Consider the following 18,003-nt stretch of genomic DNA (forward strand, 5'->3'; position numbering starts at 1 on the left):
TGTGTTTTGATTAGTTATCCGAGGAGAGTAGGTCATTTTTATTAAGTATTCACAGTTTTTTGGATTGACTTGTTTGTAGTCACAAACCAATTTAAAATATGAATATCTAAAACGTCCCCATGCACATGCAAAATCTCAGATAACGGCAGTTACAGTTACAAAGTCTGAGGCTTTGCATGCATATATTAGCGTAGCAAATGGAATTAAAATGCTAAAACAGCAGTTAACCCCTGCTCTCATGTTTGTGCTTTAAGATGTGATCAGACTGTGTTTTTAAACCAGTGCGTCATGCATGAAGCATAACAGCAAAAGTACTGCACCACTTTCGGGATTACTACTGTAGACCAAACATTAAACACTGCTTGAATGCTTAGCAAATGGCTTGTCTAATTCTTAACTGAGGATTTGCACAGTGATTCACAGATTGGAATGAGGCGTGTGAACCAGGGGGAGTTGGGCTAAGTTAAGGCATCCCAGCAAGGGGCTCACAGGAAGTGCAGGAAAAAAGTCAAAGGTCAGGGGTGAACATGAAATCCAAAGCTTGTCTCTCTGCTGCAGCCACATTGGGATGCCATAGGTCCACGTTCAAAATGACTCTCGGTCCAGATTCTGGAGGACCTTAAAAAGGCAAAGACACATGATTATTGGTGGTTTCATGGGATTAAACAAACAAAATTTTTACTGTTGTGGCTCTCTCTACCCTTGTGAGAGATGGTGTGAAGGAATGAATCATCAAGGAGGAGACAGTGGCCCTCTGACCAACACTGAGGCTCGCCTCCCACCACCAGCTCGCACAAAGCCGGCGTCTGCAAACCTGTGAAAGAGAACTTCATGTTGTTGTTCGGGTCTCTACATAACAATAAACAGAAATGTCCCATCTGTTTTTAAAACTGAGAGGATTATTGTCAGATGGGCCACAGTACAAGATGCAGAACAGAGAAATTAACCTCCACCCCCCTGTTAATGCATTTCTAATAAATTACATAACTGAGCACAGTAGTCTCATTGGTGATTTTATTGTGCTTCCATGAAAACATTGTTTTATAACAAAGAGCATGTGAAGTTCATGTAATTATAGAATTGGATTAACAGAAGAAGCTCAACATTTGTGAGGGATGAGACAAAACAATGCATTTAATCAAACTTAAATTCTAAGAATATCATTAATAAAACTACATCAAAACCCTTCATTTTATCTTAACAACAAAGTGAATATCATTCTAATACCAAGGTGACAGCGAAGGCGTGTGTTTGTTGGTCCGTAGGAGCTCGTCAGTGTAGCTCCAGGGCCCAGCAGCCAAAATCCTGCAGATCCCAATGAGTTGCTGTTTATGAATGTACGCAGAGAAAGAAGTGTGCGGTATGTGGAGGGACAAGAGCGGCAGTTTTCTGCCACACAGACACCTGCACTGTACAAGGTAAACACAGCCTGGCTCTGAAAAAGAAAACATAATCCACATTCAGGTCACAGTCGTGTTTTAACCTGCTTAAAAGTTTACAAATTTAATCTAACATGTGCTAAGATTTAGTTTTCAGTCCACTTGAGAGTATCATCTCTAGAGGCCTCCTTTCCAGGTGTTTTTAAAAAAAATTAATTGAAGAGCAAAACTAACAAGTTATTATGAAATATCAACTAGTAGGAGCTAAAAATCACCCTGGCTTTTCTTTTTATCGCAGCCTAAGATGATCAGTTAGGGTATTTGGGGAGACACAAAACATACCAGATGATGTATGCACACGCAAAGTTGTTTCAAAAGATAAAATAAGCCAAATAAATAATTTAAGATTTAAAAAACTGTTTAATAAAATGCCTACCTAACTATTGAGTAATACTTTTAAGTTTTAACCACTAATTGTGTCTTGCCTCCATGTGACATCTGTCACACATAATATTTTGCCCACAGGCCAAGAATTTCAAATTTGGTTTCATTTGATCAGAGCATCGTCTTCAACAGGTATACTAATTCTTATACAAGTCAAATAAATACATAAATGAATGAAGACTTAGGTTGGCCTACTTCAAGTTTTCTTCTTGGCTCTCTTTAAGTAATAGTTATTCAGTCAATAGATTCTCACACCTAAACCTTGGATCTACAGAGCTTCTCCTGATATCCCAACCTTTTTTCCTGAATAATTTTCAGTTTGCCAAGCATGTCAGCTTAACAGAAAAATCTAATCTTAGTAACTTTCCCTTCATGCCATGTTCTCTATTTTCAGATGCTAGATTGCCGTAGCAGTTCTTGCCTCCATGGTTTCATACAGTAATTCTTAGATAAGATGAAATGGAAGGAAAGGCAAATTAATTTATGTAGCCCATTTCAGTAGCAACACAATTCAAAGGAAATCTATCTGAAAGGAAGAAAAGTACACTGCAGTGGCATAAAGGTAATTACATAATTAATTAACCTGAATAATTAAAGAGAATAAAATGAATTGAAGAACATTACATAAGAAACAAAATATGAAGTTGGACAAAAATCTTGACTAATAAGATAGAAAAGTCAAAGGCATTTCTATATAACAAAAAAAAAAAATAATTAACCTGGATTTAAGATAATTTCAGGTTTCAAAACTTTTATGGTTCTCTGGAAGTTTATTCCAGAGTAGTTGAGCATAAGAACTAAGAGCTGCTTCTCTGTGTTTTGTTCTATGGAGCTAAGCCATTCAGTCATTTGTAGACTAACAGAAGTATTATAAAGTCTGTTTTCTCGTATGTGTTTTGCTATTGTAATTACTTTAAAACCGGGGGGATGCGCTCTATTGTTTTCCTGTCCAATCAACTTTTCAGGCAGACCTGTGAAGACACTGTTGCAGACATTCTACTAAATATGAACCCATGAATTCATTTTTCAAGGTCATACTGAAGCATCAGTCCTTTTATCCTGGACATATCCTGTAGGTGACAGAAGGCCTACTTTGTTACTGTCTTTATGTGCCTCTGAAAGTTTAAGTCCATCACTACACTAATGGATTCTAGTTGTATTAACTAAAGATGTATGCTACCTTTTACCACAGTTATTCCAAAACTATTACTTCAGTTTTGTTTCAATCTAGCTGAAAATAAGAAATTTTAGCCTATCTTATCTGCCATCTGTTCTTCTGTGCTTTTACGCAGCCATTTAATGGGTTTATGGTCAATGCAGTGTAGTCCCATTCAGAGTAGGTAAAAAGAATTGACTCCCTAATGACAGTACATGCAAACACGTGTTTGCTGTTGCAGCTTCAAAGCTTTGGAATGACCTGCCTCAGCACATCAGACAAGCCTCTTCACTTTTTAAATCTCTTGTCAAAAAACCCACCTTTCCTCTTTGGCTTTCAACACCTAGCAGGACAGTGGACTTTATTTAATTTTATATCTTTTTTTTATCTTTTTTTACCTTTTATCTTTTACCCAATTTTAATGATTTTATTATGAGAATGTTATTTTATCCATATTTTAGCTGTTTTGTTTTTTATCTGTACTGTTTTATGTTCTATTTTTTTATGTTTTGTCTGTACAGGACTTTGGTCAACTGTGGTTGTTTTTAAGTGCTTAACAAATAAAACTGGATTGGATTGTGTTCAAAAGAAATCTGTTTAGATCTCCCCAAATCCTGGTATCAATTTTACTTCCGACTCTATTTTTACAACTATTTTTTTAAGGCATGATATGTCTACTTATTAAATGATAAAAAATATTCTAGTCATTTCTTTTTGATGAACTTTGCAATGAAAAAACAACAAAAACATTCCTCTTTATTTCTTACAACTTTCTGAGTTGTCTGCAGACAGTATGTTATTAAGTATTTCTATAGCAAAAAAATAAGAAATCAGTTTGTGTTTGCTGGTAATGACACATTAACTTTCTGTTGGATACCTTTGCACCCAGAGATGTCCAGCCTGATTTGTGGTTGATGCCTCTCTGGTAAACAGCCTGGAATTCAGCCAAGATGGCAGGGTAGTTTGACTCTAAGACCTCGATATCATGTCGATGAGCATCTCGTGGGAAAAAAGGAACACTTGGGACATCTGGCAGGAAGAAGAGATGCGGCTTCTGTATGGTGGAGAGATCATTCAGTCTGACCTTAATTTGGAGAAAACACAAAATAAAGATTTTATTTACAGCTTTTCTTTTATTGTATCCATTACATAAAGATATCAGAAACATTCCTAGCTTTTACTGTAGCTGGAATAAACCGGTTTAGAGTGACTGACCTGCTCACGAAGGCCTTTATGAATACGGCCCATGCCCACCCAACTGTAGCGCTTGGCATACTCTTGCAGTGCTGCGTACAGCTTCTTGGCTTCTGCAGATGCCTGGGCAGGGAATAAAGAGTGACTCAGCACTGGCGTGAGGTAGCCCTGTCCCTGCTCCTCATCCTTTGCTGTTTCCATGGAAATAAAAGGAGCAATCTGATCGCTTCTTGATAACTTGGATCGGGCACTGCATTTTGTTCCTATGCACACACCGCTTCGGGAAATCATGGACCGCCTTGAGTTTGACTTTAACTTTCCACCATGGCCTGGGACTGGCAGGTCAGAGCCAATCCGGTAACAGTGCCACAGAAACAGGAATAGCAGAGTCCACAGAAGGCCACTCAGTGAATGGACACCAAGCTCAACATACTCAGGAAAAGGCAGTGTGCTTATTGACCAGTACATCCTTTAGACAAGAGACACCGAACAACTGTAAGAAAAACAGAATGAAAAAAAAACATTCATAGTTATATGTCATATTTCAGATTAAACTTTTGTTATAGCGTTTTATAAACACATTTAAAGCCCAGAAACGTCTTATGCTTTTGTGATTCTATACCTACACATCACAATGCAAAAGCCCCTGGAGAAACAAGCGGAACATGGACTGCTAACAAAAAAGGATAAATTAATCTGCTAAGCTGGGAAAAATCCACAACTGTAACTCTAGAAAAAAAACAGAGGAATTAATATGTTTGGGTTTTTTGCATTTTACGTATGATTTTTGTGTCAGACAGGAAATTTGAGTTTCATTCTTCCTGTACATGTTCACTGTTTCCCCTACAAGCGCAAAAGTGGTGGTCATTTTTGGTCTGCCTTTTTCCTTTGATTAGCACATTTCTCTATAGGAAGTTTCAGATCTTGGTGCTTTATTCAGAGAGTTAACTTTGCTTTAAACCTCTCCATAAAAATGCCTGTCTTCACAAGACTGTTTAATCATGCATTTCTGACCTTCAGTGAGAAATATTCAGTAAAACTAATTATCTTCATAATAGACTGTGAATGGGTATAATGTGAACAGTATGGCAAGGCAATATAAAGCTATATTTGCTAATTTTGTCTGTCTATTCCCTAAGAAATGATAACAGTTTTACTTAATAGAGAGAGAAAGAGAAGAATATAATACATATAACCTACTGAAAATTTTGAACTTCATTGTGATTAAATCAATGCAATGGACAAATAAAATCAGTGACAATTTTTTCTTAATACTTCAGAGGCCTGGATCCTTACTTTCTATAGCTTCTATTTAGCTCATCTTACACTTTTCTTTGGGATTCAGCTCTGATAACATGTGTTGGCTATAGATGAAAGCTGATTTGGTGTTTGCTGAACCACATCTGTGTTGATTTTTGAATATGTTACATATTCAAAGTACTAGGGAAAAGGCAGTGAATAGCTTTTATACTGAGGTAAAACTAAGTGAAAACCCAACAATACTATATCAGAATCAGAATTACTTTAATAATACCTAGAAGGAAAGTCTTTTTAAAAGGGAGTGTCTACAACAGGGAAAACAAGAGTTCACGAATGCGCACTAAACTGTATGTACTTAACTGACAGAGGCCAAGTAATTCTTTGGTTAAATCTTCTTGGGGGTTTAAATGTTCATGATACCATATCTCCACCATATATTACTGGGTTTTAACCAGTTTTCTACATATATATATTATTTTTGTTTATTTTTAACACCAAAACTTAAAACCCGTCTTAATGCTGAAATTTTTAACCTTGTACTTATCCGACCAAAGGTTAAAATGAGTCTAAAGTTTTGAATGCATTGTGATCGCAGGAAAGGAAAAGCCTTTTTGTTTTGTTTTTTGGTATTATTAAACAACTGGTTGAGACATAGACAGGATGTGATGGTTAGACTTGATGTCATTAAGATGTTACCCTTTCCTGCAGCTTCTGAAAGTGAGTTTTGGAGATAATCTTAACAACCTTACCTGCAGTTTTTCGGTAGCAATATAAATATGCCCTGTTCAGTCAAGGGCCTTCAGCTAGGAGAATTGGTCCCTGTGTCAAGTATGTAGAATCGAGAGAAACAGAAAGTACTGGATAACACATAATCTTTGAAAATTTATACAAAAAGTGTTTTTAGTCCATCTTCTTAAATTACTTGTTGGAGCTTATAATATTTTTGTTAAATGTTAATTTATCAACTTTTAACTTTGTTTGTTTGTTATTGTTTCTTTTTGTGTTTTTTGTCTTTTAAATTTCAAAAAGATATGCTCAAAAGGTTTGCATTTGCTATGCCTTTGAGTGATCTTTTTTTTTAACATGTTTACCAGTGGAGCAATTTAACTTTAACAGTTTACATATTGCCTCAGAATAAGTTAGCATAGATGTAATTTTCTTACCATCACTACAAAGCCAAGAATATTCGGCCAAGCATTAATTAATCTGAAGACAAAAAAATAGGTGGGTTTATATCATGAGAGTGTTGATAAAGAGAATATAGTGGAAAGATGTATGTTATTGTAATTTTGTTACTGCTTACAATTAGGCAGAGACAGAAAATAACAGTGGATTCACCGATTGTACATGTGAGAGGGTGAGTTTTAAGCGAGTCATTGGTTTGTTGCAGCCGACTTGTTGTTGCATTAACATCGGGGATGCTCTCCATTGGCAGACATGGATGTTTCATGGGCTGATGCTCCTTGAAGCAGCGTGAGCATTCATTTTGCTCTTTGCTCTGCATCAGCTCGCACAGCTTAACTGGCTCTTGTTTACTTACCACACTGGCATAAACATCCTCCATTCAATAAAAATGCTGTCACCAAATGTTTGCCATGCATTATCATGCACCATATGCAACTGATAATTTCCTATGGAGCTGCATCCCACACCTCAGTCGTATATTACCTTAATGCGCGGTGAAGCTCCGTGTCTGACAGCTTCAGCACCGATGTTGGTGGACAGCTCCTCCAGCTCTCCAGCACACAGAAATGTGTATTTCTGCAGTTTTCCGTTCGGCCGCTAGGGCGCTTTTGACGCTCCAACACAAATGCCCTCACATTATAGCCGAATGCGTCAACCACACGGTAACCAGCTAGAGGCAATCTCACCAGCAATATCACAGCCGTGTTTACGGCCTCAAGCAACGCTATACCCCCCAAGATACCAGATCTGACAAAATAAAGAGAAGCGGAAACATTCTGGGAGAAAGGTAAGCAGCCTGCACCTTTTAATGAATTGTTGTTGCGGAAAGAACAGCGGTGATGACTGATGTTTAAATAATAAAGAAAAAAGAAAAAAAAGAATCGTCCTCCGCACAAAGAGGGCCGGGTGATCTCTCTCCCTCGAATAAGCCCCATCATTTATGTCTCACACCCGGCTGACATTTTCCACAGAGGAAACGCCTCGAATAGCAGCGGATGGGCTTTTTTTCACACAATTAACAGGTTGGAAACAATAAAAGACAGAAGGGAGCCTTCAGAGACCATATCTACTCGGTAGCTGGATTTTGGAATAGCGCATTTTTCGGCGCGTTGTTGCAGATTTGGGTGAGACATTGCATAGGGAAACCCCGAATATCAAGCCTTAACAGAAATAATATATTTAATGCAATGTTTTTATTATTATATATTATTATTATTTTTACATATTTGGCAATTCTTTGCATATGCCATTTGATACCTTGCGCATAAATTGCACAAGCGGAGCTTTTAGCAGTATTATGTCGAGGTGATCTGATTCCAGTCAATTATGGCCTGTTTGATGTAAACATATCAGTCAGATATGCGGTGACTAATAGATTGTTGGCCTATTCATTACCGCTCTGTGATGTATTTGCCTCTTGTTGCTATAACGAGCTATTATTAGGCAGAGAAGCACGTTTGCAAAATCACAGATCTGTTTGTTTTCCTTCTCTTCCTTTTAACCTTCTCAGGTCATTCAGCTTCATCCAGAAAAAAATGGGGTTCGCAGTCTTGGCTGTGATCTTCACCGTGATGCACATGGATTTAGGTAATTTGTTTTGTAGTCTCCATTCTTGTTTGTGTTTTTATTATTAGTGTTATTTTTGCTGCATCTGTTGATCCACTACATCTACTCTTTTTCACATTTCACATTTTATTTTCATGGAATTTATTCACTATATTACTTCAAGGTAGTAAATAATGGTGTATTGGAAGATAAATATTGAATAGCTTTTAAGCTATTCATTGCAAATAAAGCATGTACAAAGTCTCTCTCCTCTTTATTCTGATTCCCCTAAATAAAGCACCCAACTACTTTCAAGTCAATCTGGCTAGTAGACAGAGCCTATATGTATGGAATTTGACATTATTTATAAGCTGTTTCTAAAAAAATAAAAAAAAAATATTACTCAACCAACATCAAGAAACACACAAGACTGGTTAGATATCAGGCTGTGGTGAACTTTAAAGAATATTCTGGTTATAAAGCAAAATCCCAAGCATTGAACCTGCAGAGCTCTGTTTAATGTTTAGCAGTTAGGAAAAAAAGGCCATGCATTGTCCTGTTTAAATGGACAGAGCAAGCATGCTGAGGAAGGAATTTCCTCAAATGAAACAAAAATACAACTTCACTAAACATATGCAGCAAAGGAAAATACATAAGGTCTGGTGGCAGCATCACGTGGCTTTTTCTACTGTAGAGAAGAGGGAAACCTGCTAGAGGTTTCTGCTGTATGGCACTAGGACTCTTACTTAGCATGCAGACAGAGCTATAACAGAACGGTTTAGATTAAAACACACATATGTGTCAGACTGATCCTATCAAAGTAAGGACCTAAATTCAAATCAGAATATCTTGAAAAACTTTATTTAAAAAAAAAGTCAAAGTTTTGCAGCTTCAAGACCCACAAAGCTGGTAATAATAAAATGCACCAAACTGTCAGGAGCTCATTGTTGAAATAATGTTTTCATTTTCTAGCTCTTTATCTTCTACGTTCTTTTGCCACATGAAATCATGAGACATATGTTGTATTTTGTGGTTGCAATGTGACAAAATTAGGAAATATTCAGGAGGTGTAAATTATTCGTTTTCTCAATAACAAATACAGTAACCGGTGTTGTCTGTTGCAGGTGTGTGCTTCGTGACTCCTGAGCCTGATGCATCGCCCACATCAGCTCCAGACTCCTATCCACCAGGTGAGCTGATACACGCTGCTCTGCAAAGTAAAGAGTACCTGGGACAGGTTCCTGGAGTCACAGGTACACTAACAGAAAATTTAGCTCTATGCTCTGACTGTACTTAAATCCCTGAAGTGACCCTTCATTGGATACTGGATTAAACTGAACCTTCTCAATTTGCAGGTACCACCACCAATCCCACACAGGCAGTGCCAGAGCTTGAGCCGGTTGAGTCTACAGCAGCAGCCATATCACCGGGGCTCCTTACCACAGCTTTAGGGTCTTCTTCCGCTGCAGGCAAGACAGGATTGAGGAGTCCAATGTCTTCGTTCCCCTTAGAAGAAGAGACCACCACCACACTAATAACGACCACCACCATAACTACAATGCACATGCCAGGTACAACTTTGCCTTAATGTGCTTTTGGGGTTTTTTATTGTTTGAATGATAACATTATAAAAGAAATGTTGTGACACTGTAAAGCGTTTATGTTCATTTTCATTCTATTTAAATTATGCCAACTGTTTTTTAAACAATAGGTTACTTAAATATACTGTTGATGGGCTCAATGTGAAGAATCGATTAATTCTATATTTATCAATGTGTTTTACATATTTTTGTCGTTAAAAACTAGGATGAGGTTCAGTTTTAAATGTTGTGGATGTTAAAACAAACAAATAAGATCGTGTTTCTCGATCACCCTGACATAAAGCTCCATGAAGCAGTTGACCTCTATGTGTAAACACCTATAATTATTAACACTCGGTGCCCTGTGAAGAAAAAAAATTAAAAGAAAGAATCCTCTCATTTTGAATTTAATAGGTGCACAATTCAACTGAATTATTCAAAGTTTTATGTTTAAATATTACAATGATCATATCAGTTGAGTTAAACATGTTCCTATAGTCATCTGTTCATCACATCTAATTACAATCCTTCCTCCTTCCTTGTGGCCTTTAGCATTTTTTGTATTTCTTGCCACCAGGTGTTGATGTTTACTATAGGAGCATAGAAGAGGCTGATTCTAATTTTAAACAGTTATCTGTCCCATTTTAATAACTCTTTGGAATTAAATTAAACACAGTCAGGTCTTTAAAGCTGTTTCCTTAGTGTTTGACTGACTCATTCCCTCTGATAGACCAGGTGTTATTTTATTATAGTCATCCCTTCTCACACTCACCTTTTCAGCTCTACCTTGAAGAACTTTATCAGGATTTTGTGATGGCCTTGAGTTTGACATCCTCTAACTTCTTAGCTGATGTATTGAGATGCTACTTCATTATTTCCACCTCCTCGTCTGCCCTTATAATGTCATCTGAAGGATGAAGTCCACCAAATTCTCATAGAGCAAACCACCCGAAGCTTGATGCTCTTACTTCTGTACTTCAGTTTTGATGGAGATCTTATGTTTGTAAGCATGCTGCTTGAAATCAAAATGGTCACCATGGCCAAACGCTTTGAGTTTAGTTTCACAAGACTTGTTTATAAGACTTGTAAATCAATTGAAGGTCCTTTCCCCAATTATTTATGTATTTGCAAACAGTTTTCTTTGCTCAGCAGCCTTTCAGCCAGTATCAGAAAATGCCTCCTTTCAATATTGATAATATAGATAAAGAAACATTTATAGAAATCAAATCCTTTTTTTACATTTGGTGATGATCTCTAATTTTAAACAATCTAGTTAATTTAAAGTAACAAGAATGCAATATTTAGAAATGTAGATGAGTACTAAATTTCATATGTAAGGTTAATGCATTTACACTATGCACAATCAATCTTATAGCCAACTACAAAAGTATCCATACCAGACACTTGAATGTATTTAGAGGAACTTTAAAGGAATAGTACACCCAAAACATGATTAGCCTTCATTTTCTACTCACCCCCATGCTGAACAAAACTCTGAAGTACTTTTTTGATATCTCAAATGCATCCGTAGATCTGGGAGGCTTCTTGCTGTCTGCTGACATTCAAATAATGGAGGTCTATGGCGCCCGAGACAGAAAGGTCCACAAAAGTCCACAAAAACGTGTCAATATTCCTCCATACTGCTCGTCCAATGTAATCCAAGTGTCCTGAGTGGGTAGCATCCAGAATTTACTCGAAACGAAGTCATTTAGAACGTTTTAGAGCCTAAACAGTAGTGTATAGGATTTCCTAATAGCGCCCCCATGCGCGCTCACGATTCTACGGAAGCCGGCAGACCAAACCGGAAGGAAGTGCGCATTCAGCCTCTGCTCTGCCGATAATGCAAGCGTAGAAGAAGAAATGTGCTGTTTACCTGTGCAAAGAAAGAAACAACGAAAGAAAAATGTCTGAGGACTTCAGTGTTGAGGAAGAGCATGAGTTCTTTGCCGAGCTGAATGCGCTGGTTTGGTCTGCCGGCTTCCGTAGCGTCGTGAGCGCGCATGGGGGCGCTATTAGGAAATCCTATACACTACTGTTTATGCTCTAAAAACATTCTAAATGACTTCGTTTCGAGTAAATTATGGACGCTACCCACTCAGGACACTTGGAATACATTGGACGAGCAGTATGGAGGAATATTGACACGTTTTTGTGGACTTTTATGGACCTTTCTGTCTCGGGCACCATAGACCTCCATTATTTGAATGTCAGCAGACAGCAAGAAGCCTCCCAGATCTCCAGATGCATTTGAGATATCAAAAAAGTACTCCAGAGTGTTGTTCAGCATGGGGGTGAGTAGAAAATGAAGGCTAATCATGTTTTGGGTGTACTATTCCTTTAAGGGCTGGACCAACCAAACTAGTGCATAAAGCATAGGAAGCTATGTGTTTTGTTTTTAATATTTCAGAGCAAAAATCTAAAAAGTTGATAGTTATTTGTATTCAAACCCCTTTTACTCTACTGGATAAAATACAGTGAACCAATGTCTGATTATTTTTCTACTCGATTTTGTTTGTGAATTTCTAAATAGGCCTGTGTTCCAGAATTTTTCCAAGGCACTGTTTACCAAACATGATTTCATTTTTTTCAAAGTGCAGCCTTGAAAACAGTAAAAAAAAATACATAAAAACAGTAATAGAAACATATCACTGTATATTTACAGTTCTAACATTTCACTTATTTATATCATATAAAATATATATATATATATATATATATATATATATATATATATATATATATATATATATATATATATATATATACATACAGTTAAGCTGAAAAGTAGGAATAGAAATAAAAAATAATATTAATATTAGTTCTATTTATACCATAAACCTATACATTAGTGCATTAAATAAAGTCACTGCCAGACATTGAGCATGTAGTAATATTAATTTATGAAGACATAAATATTAATAGTAGCACTATCTTTGTCTGCCTGTGGTCATGCCGGCCAATAACTATAAGACCATCATGATGTGATAGACGATCCTGTGCTAATGGGTGTCAGAAAAAAAAAAAAAACATTTGAGACACCAGTGCAGCCTTTCCATTGGTTCAGGTGCCTGTGCAGCTCTCATAACTCGTGATTGAGAGCTGGTGAGTGTCAGCAACAAAGGAGAATGAAAGAAATGTGATTGAGTCGGAGGGGGCCAGCTGATGTACAGCAAACTTGGAGAGAGAAATGTCTTGTGAGAAAGATGATCTTTAAGGTGTGAGTGTGCTTTAGAGAAAAAAGGCAGAGGGAGCATCACCTGTGTTTTGAGGTGTTTCATTTTGTCATAGGGTGGTCATTGGAGTTTGCTGGTCTCATGTAGTCTCTAAAAAATATCTCAAACATGTTTGTTCACCAGGTACAGCAGTAAATTTGTGCTTTAAGAGAATGCTTCAGCTCTCTTGAAACTGTTCTTGCTGCTGCTTGGTTGTGCCGTGGGGCATACTAAATTTGAGTCTGCCACAAAGTGTTGATTGATTTGCAGTCACCTCACATAAATCTGCAAATAGTGGAAAACAACCAAAAACCATATGTACAAGTGGGGGTAGCTCTGGCCTAAAAATAAGAGTATTGTTGGAAGGAAACATGGTAGACCAGATTTCTTTTAAGTAAATAAAAGAATTTCAGAGCTCTTAATGACAAATCTGAAATATTAATTGGTCGAACCACCGTCATGCACAGCACAGCAGCTGCCTTTTTACCATGTTCCAGAAACTGCTTTAAATCAGCCAGATATTTTGTTCAACAGACTAATCTGGGCTATAACTTTCATAAAAATGCCCCTTTTGATGAATATCAAATTCTTTATTCTGTTGTTTCTCTGTTTTATAGTGCAGTGCAATGCTTCTTTGTCAGCGATGGAGGATTTTGTTGAGTCCCCAGATCCTGGATCATCATCCTCACTATCTACTTTGGAATGCACCTACAGCATTACTGTGTATCCTGGCTACGGCGTGGAAATTCAGGTTGTGTAATTTTAAAATGTGTAAATAAGTTTTATGAACTCTTTTCTGCATTCGACTTATTTATTTTATGGATATAAACTTTGAACGGATTATACAGATAACATAAATCATATTATTATCAAACAGGATCAACTCATTCCAATATTACAGTTTACACAGACAGAAGCAACACGAAAGGGCTTCAGAGGATATAAACAGATGAGGAGACAAATAAAACTAGAAATGATTGAAATAATTGCAAGAAAAAAACTGAAACACATATTTTCAAAAGCAAATATTAAAAAACAACTGTTTAGAAATCGGAAACTATAAATTGTTAATTAAGAATGTCAAAACATTTTGGATCAAATCTGAAACAATCAAAATATATATGTAAAAATATAAAAAAAGAAAAGAAAGTAGGTAATGTAATATTTGTTTCATTTCTTACGCAATAAAGTTCAATCAACATAATTAATATATTTTATATTAAAGGGAATTATAAATACACAATTTTATATAATCATAATAATGTATTTTAATATGTTATCAGTATTAATTGTAATAATAATAATGTTGCTCTTTGGAAAACTAATCGGTAAAGATTTCTACTCTAAACATCCATCCATTTTCTGTCACGCTTTAACATAACCATGTTTTTGTCAAAACTGCAATACAGTGTGATTAGCAGAAATACAAAACTGTGCTATTTATTATTTTATACTCAAAAGTGAAAATCAATATGCAGCAGTGCAGCTAATAAGCTCAGTTGTTTAGGAATATTTTATTAGGATAAGTTCCTCGAAATTTTATGAATTAACGCTCTGTCATCTTCATCTTTCTTTTCTTTCTCAAGGTGAGGAAAACGAACCTCTCAAAGGAAGAATCTCTGGTGATCATGGGTCAAGGCGGTTCAGGCCCGGAGCTCTTAGCCAATGAGACGCTGATGAAAGAGGGCCAGGTGATCCGCAGCACGACCAATCAGGTTTCCATTCACTACCGCAGTCTTCGTCAGTCCAACCATGGCACATTCAGCCTTCACTATCAAGGTAAATATAACCTCTGTCTGTTCAATGTCGCTAGTTAGATATTTGTTAAAAACATAAAGGTTTAATATTAGTCTTCAGTGAAAACATGTGACATATAAGGCAGCTTTGTCTGTGGTAGGTTTATATTTCATTTAAGGTCTTAAGAAAAGAGATGTAGCAGCATTCCAGATGGCTTATCATATGTTGTACTGATCAATATCCATCAGATTAAAGAATGTGCACAAAAAGGCTGAGTAGATATAAAGACACGTTGACCAAAAGTATCATACTTTAGCATTTCTAGAAAACTGAGTGCTTGTCAGAAAGAGTGGAGCTTTAAATCACCATTTAGGGAGAATGTTGCAGGAAAGAATGTAACTATTTCTGCATCATTAACTTTAGATTTTCTGTCTTTTTTTTCTGCCAGCCTTTCTGCTTTCCTGCCCTTTCCCCACATCACCTGAGGGTGGCGGAGTGACAGTGACCGACATCCACCCTGGAGGCCAAGCACACTTCCACTGCGATCCAGGGTTCCAGATCCGCGGCCATGAGGTGGCAACTTGTGTCAACACGACGCAACCACGTTGGAGCACTCCGGAGCCGCAGTGTGTCGGTTGGTGGGACTGTGCAGATCTGCAGTTATTCTTCCAGCACACCTGGTTTACAGATTGTTAAAAAAACGTTAACATTTTTCTTCAGTTGTTTCTTGTGGAGGATGGATTCGTAATGCAACGGTTGGACGGATACTGTCTCCACCTCCGCAGCCCGTGAGCAACCACAGTAATGGAAATAATTTAAGCTGCCACTGGCTGATAGAAGCTAAAGAAGGACACAGGCTTCATCTACACTTTGAGAGGATTGCTCTGGATGAAGATGAAGACAAGTAAGCTTGTATTTGGAGATCAATGCTCCTTCATATCTGAACTATGATTGCAGTGACATCAGGGGAAGAGGGTGTCATTCTCTCGCTCTGACCAAAGACTCATCCCAAATTCCTCTTAGAGTATGGTTTTTGGCATTTATTTAATCACATTTAGTTACTTTAACACAATTGTTTCATGTTAGCAGGGTAGGGCATACAATAATTGTGTTAAAGAAACTAAATATGATGAAGTAAATGCCAAAAACAGATGCATAATTTTTTTCAGTTTAGGCAAGAGACTTAATTGGAAGTGAGTCTGCAAATCCAAATATTATTGAAGCAGCATACAGTCTGTGACAGTACCAGACAGTACAGCCACCTGAGCTGGATTGTGTTCTTAGAGAGGGTATGATGGGATCACAATGAGTTTAGTCAAATTTACACACCTTCAATATGTCACTAAATGCTTTAAACTGCTCCTTTAAGAATACATTAAGAATCACTATTTCCACTTCTTTTTGGTTAGCTTTACCCTTTTAAAAAATCCCATACATCCTTTCCAGGTGTCATTCGCAGGAGAGAGCAGATGAGACCAACCTCTACTAATTTCCTTTTTTCTATTGTTTAATGTCCAGTTATGTGGTTCATTAGAAAGTGAGGCATGACTAAATCTAGACTCACAGTAGAAACGTTTTAAAAAAAAAAATGATGCTACAAACTGAATTTTTTCTCACCAATCTGACAGTATCGTCCTTGTAAATTGGCTTGAGATTACTTGTGTTGTGAATGAAGGGATTAACATTTAAATTCTTTACCTGACCTTGACTGAAAGTGCTTTCTAGTGGTCTCTTTGATAGTTAAGCCATTACTCTTTTTTTTTTTCTTATGCACTCACCCTCAGCATTTATTATTCAAAGAACTGAGAGTATAATTACCATCAAGACTATTAGGTAAAAATCTGTGTGTACTCTTTCACAAAGGAAAGATCAAACATCATTGTTTGCCAGGTAGAACCTTTCACTTTGCTTTCCATCTATATTCCTTGTTGAGACAGAAATCATGGTGTTTTTTAAATATATCTCTTGTCTTTTTCCAGGTTAATTGTCCGTAGTGGGAACAGCTCCCTGTCTCGGTCACTCTTTGACTCTGATATCGATGACGTCCCGGAGCGCGGGCTGCTGAGCGACGGCTCCATGCTGTACTTGGAGCTCACAGTTGATTCTTCCTCCATTCCTCTGCTGTTGGCACTCAGATATGAGGGTGAGAGCTGTCTTTGGATGTTAAATAAGCATCTTTCTGCGTACACACATTTTTTTTTTCCAGATTCTGCCAAAATGTAGAGTTCCGTTTATTACAAGATAATGCTTAGATTTGCTTCAGTGGAATATTTTTAGATAATTTGTCAAACCTGTTGGTGGTTTAAACACATTGTGTGAAAACCATAGTCAATCTGTAAACAGAAGAACTTTCTGTTTTTATGTCTGCAGCGGTTGCTTATTTCCTTTCTTCTTTCTGTCTGAAGCTTTTGACGACGAGCACTGCTGGGAGCCCTACATGCCTCATGGAAATTTCAGCAGTAGTGACATCTCATATCAGCTGGGCACAATTGTGAGCTTTAGCTGCTCTCCAGGCTTCGTCATGGAGCAGGGTTCTGGGACCATTGAGTGTGTTGACCCCCGCAGTCCCCACTGGAATGACAGTGAGCCTGTGTGCAGGGGTAGGTCTGATCTCCTAGCTTTGGTTGCACAACAGAAATACAGAAAGGATTTGATTTGATTTGAATTTATTTATTAAAGTACCGTACCTTTAAAACCCAACCTGCATATTAGACACTAAACAACTACAACACACAGGAAAAAAAGGAAAACCAATAAATAAAATAAAACACACCATAAGATATTTACCAAAGCTAAATTACAAAAAAATATATGTTTTTTATAAAGAATAAAGAAATCTCTGTCTCAGCTGCCAAAATTTTTTGATGAGTTTTGTTAAAACAAAAGTGTCTTCATTGGGCAGCCATCTTAATACTTCTGCTTCAGATAGCCAAAAACAAATCAGACATGTTTCTGCTGCAGTTTTAAACTAAATGTTTCTGAAATAATGTGAAAGACAATAAAATATAAAAGGAAAATTTTCCTCAACTTTAAGTTCACTAAACACACTCAGATATTGCTCTTCTAGACGTTTAGAAGAATACCAGTTCTTAACTTCTCACACAATGACCTTTATCGTCTCTTTGTTTTTAAATTTATAAATAATTCTGTTTGAAGCACATAGTTGATTTAAATATAAGTACTACGTTTAGATTGCTTACAAATCTCCTGCATCTACCAATGTTTATCATTCCTATACATTCTTATTATATTCATATCATAACATATACACGTATTACTGTATATAAAACTTAAATCACAAAGAAAAATAT

The 18,003-nt window shown here is 36.9% G+C and overlaps 2 protein-coding genes across 4 annotated transcripts in view; one reads left to right on the top strand and one right to left on the bottom strand.

Annotated features, from left to right (window-relative positions):
• Positions 1-7,250, bottom strand: asphd1 (aspartate beta-hydroxylase domain containing 1). Of its 2 annotated transcripts, none has more exons than XM_038282248.1 (6): positions 7,102-7,250; positions 4,195-4,666; positions 3,857-4,033; positions 1,228-1,435; positions 701-814; positions 1-618 (listed from the first exon to the last, which is right to left on the bottom strand). In XM_038282248.1, the coding sequence occupies exons 2-6, from the start codon at positions 4,639-4,641 to the stop codon at positions 509-511; spliced, it is 1,056 nt and encodes a 351-aa protein (XP_038138176.1). In that variant the 5' UTR covers positions 4,642-4,666; positions 7,102-7,250; the 3' UTR covers positions 1-508. The 2 variants fall into 2 exon arrangements, with proteins under 2 accessions (XP_038138176.1, XP_038138175.1); XM_038282247.1 differs by having other exon boundaries at positions 3,857-4,063.
• The window catches only part of sez6l2 (seizure related 6 homolog (mouse)-like 2), a 21,319-nt gene continuing 10,556 nt past the window's right edge, over positions 7,241-18,003 (top strand). Inside the window, exons 1-10 of one of the 2 annotated variants that reach the window (XM_038282245.1) lie at positions 7,241-7,405; positions 8,129-8,205; positions 9,288-9,416; positions 9,519-9,734; positions 13,573-13,706; positions 14,542-14,734; positions 15,141-15,326; positions 15,413-15,596; positions 16,672-16,835; positions 17,098-17,292. In XM_038282245.1, coding sequence (XP_038138173.1) covers positions 8,154-8,205; positions 9,288-9,416; positions 9,519-9,734; positions 13,573-13,706; positions 14,542-14,734; positions 15,141-15,326; positions 15,413-15,596; positions 16,672-16,835; positions 17,098-17,292 — 1,453 coding nt within the window. In that variant the 5' untranslated portion in view covers positions 7,241-7,405; positions 8,129-8,153. The remainder of the gene's footprint in view (positions 7,406-8,128; positions 8,206-9,287; positions 9,417-9,518; positions 9,735-13,572; positions 13,707-14,541; positions 14,735-15,140; positions 15,327-15,412; positions 15,597-16,671; positions 16,836-17,097; positions 17,293-18,003) is intronic. The other variant, XM_038282246.1, reaches the window with a different exon arrangement.

This window comes from Cyprinodon tularosa, unplaced genomic scaffold, assembly GCF_016077235.1.
Source record: "Cyprinodon tularosa strain WSP-4 unplaced genomic scaffold, ASM1607723v1 ctg181, whole genome shotgun sequence".
Classification (NCBI taxonomy): Eukaryota; Metazoa; Chordata; class Actinopteri; order Cyprinodontiformes; family Cyprinodontidae; genus Cyprinodon; species Cyprinodon tularosa.

Excerpts from the sequence above, each read along its gene's own strand:
- asphd1 (XM_038282247.1), bottom strand. The coding sequence starts at position 4,641 with ATGTACTGGTCAATAAGCACACTGCCTTTTCCTGAGTATGTTGAGCTT. Across the intron at positions 4,064-4,194 it reads ATAAAGGCCTTCGTGAGCAG|GTCAGACTGAATGATCTCTC; the intron begins GTCAGTCACTCT and ends CTCCAAATTAAG. Across the intron at positions 815-1,227 it reads ACGCCTTCGCTGTCACCTTG|GTTTGCAGACGCCGGCTTTG; the intron begins GTATTAGAATGA and ends TCTCTTTCACAG.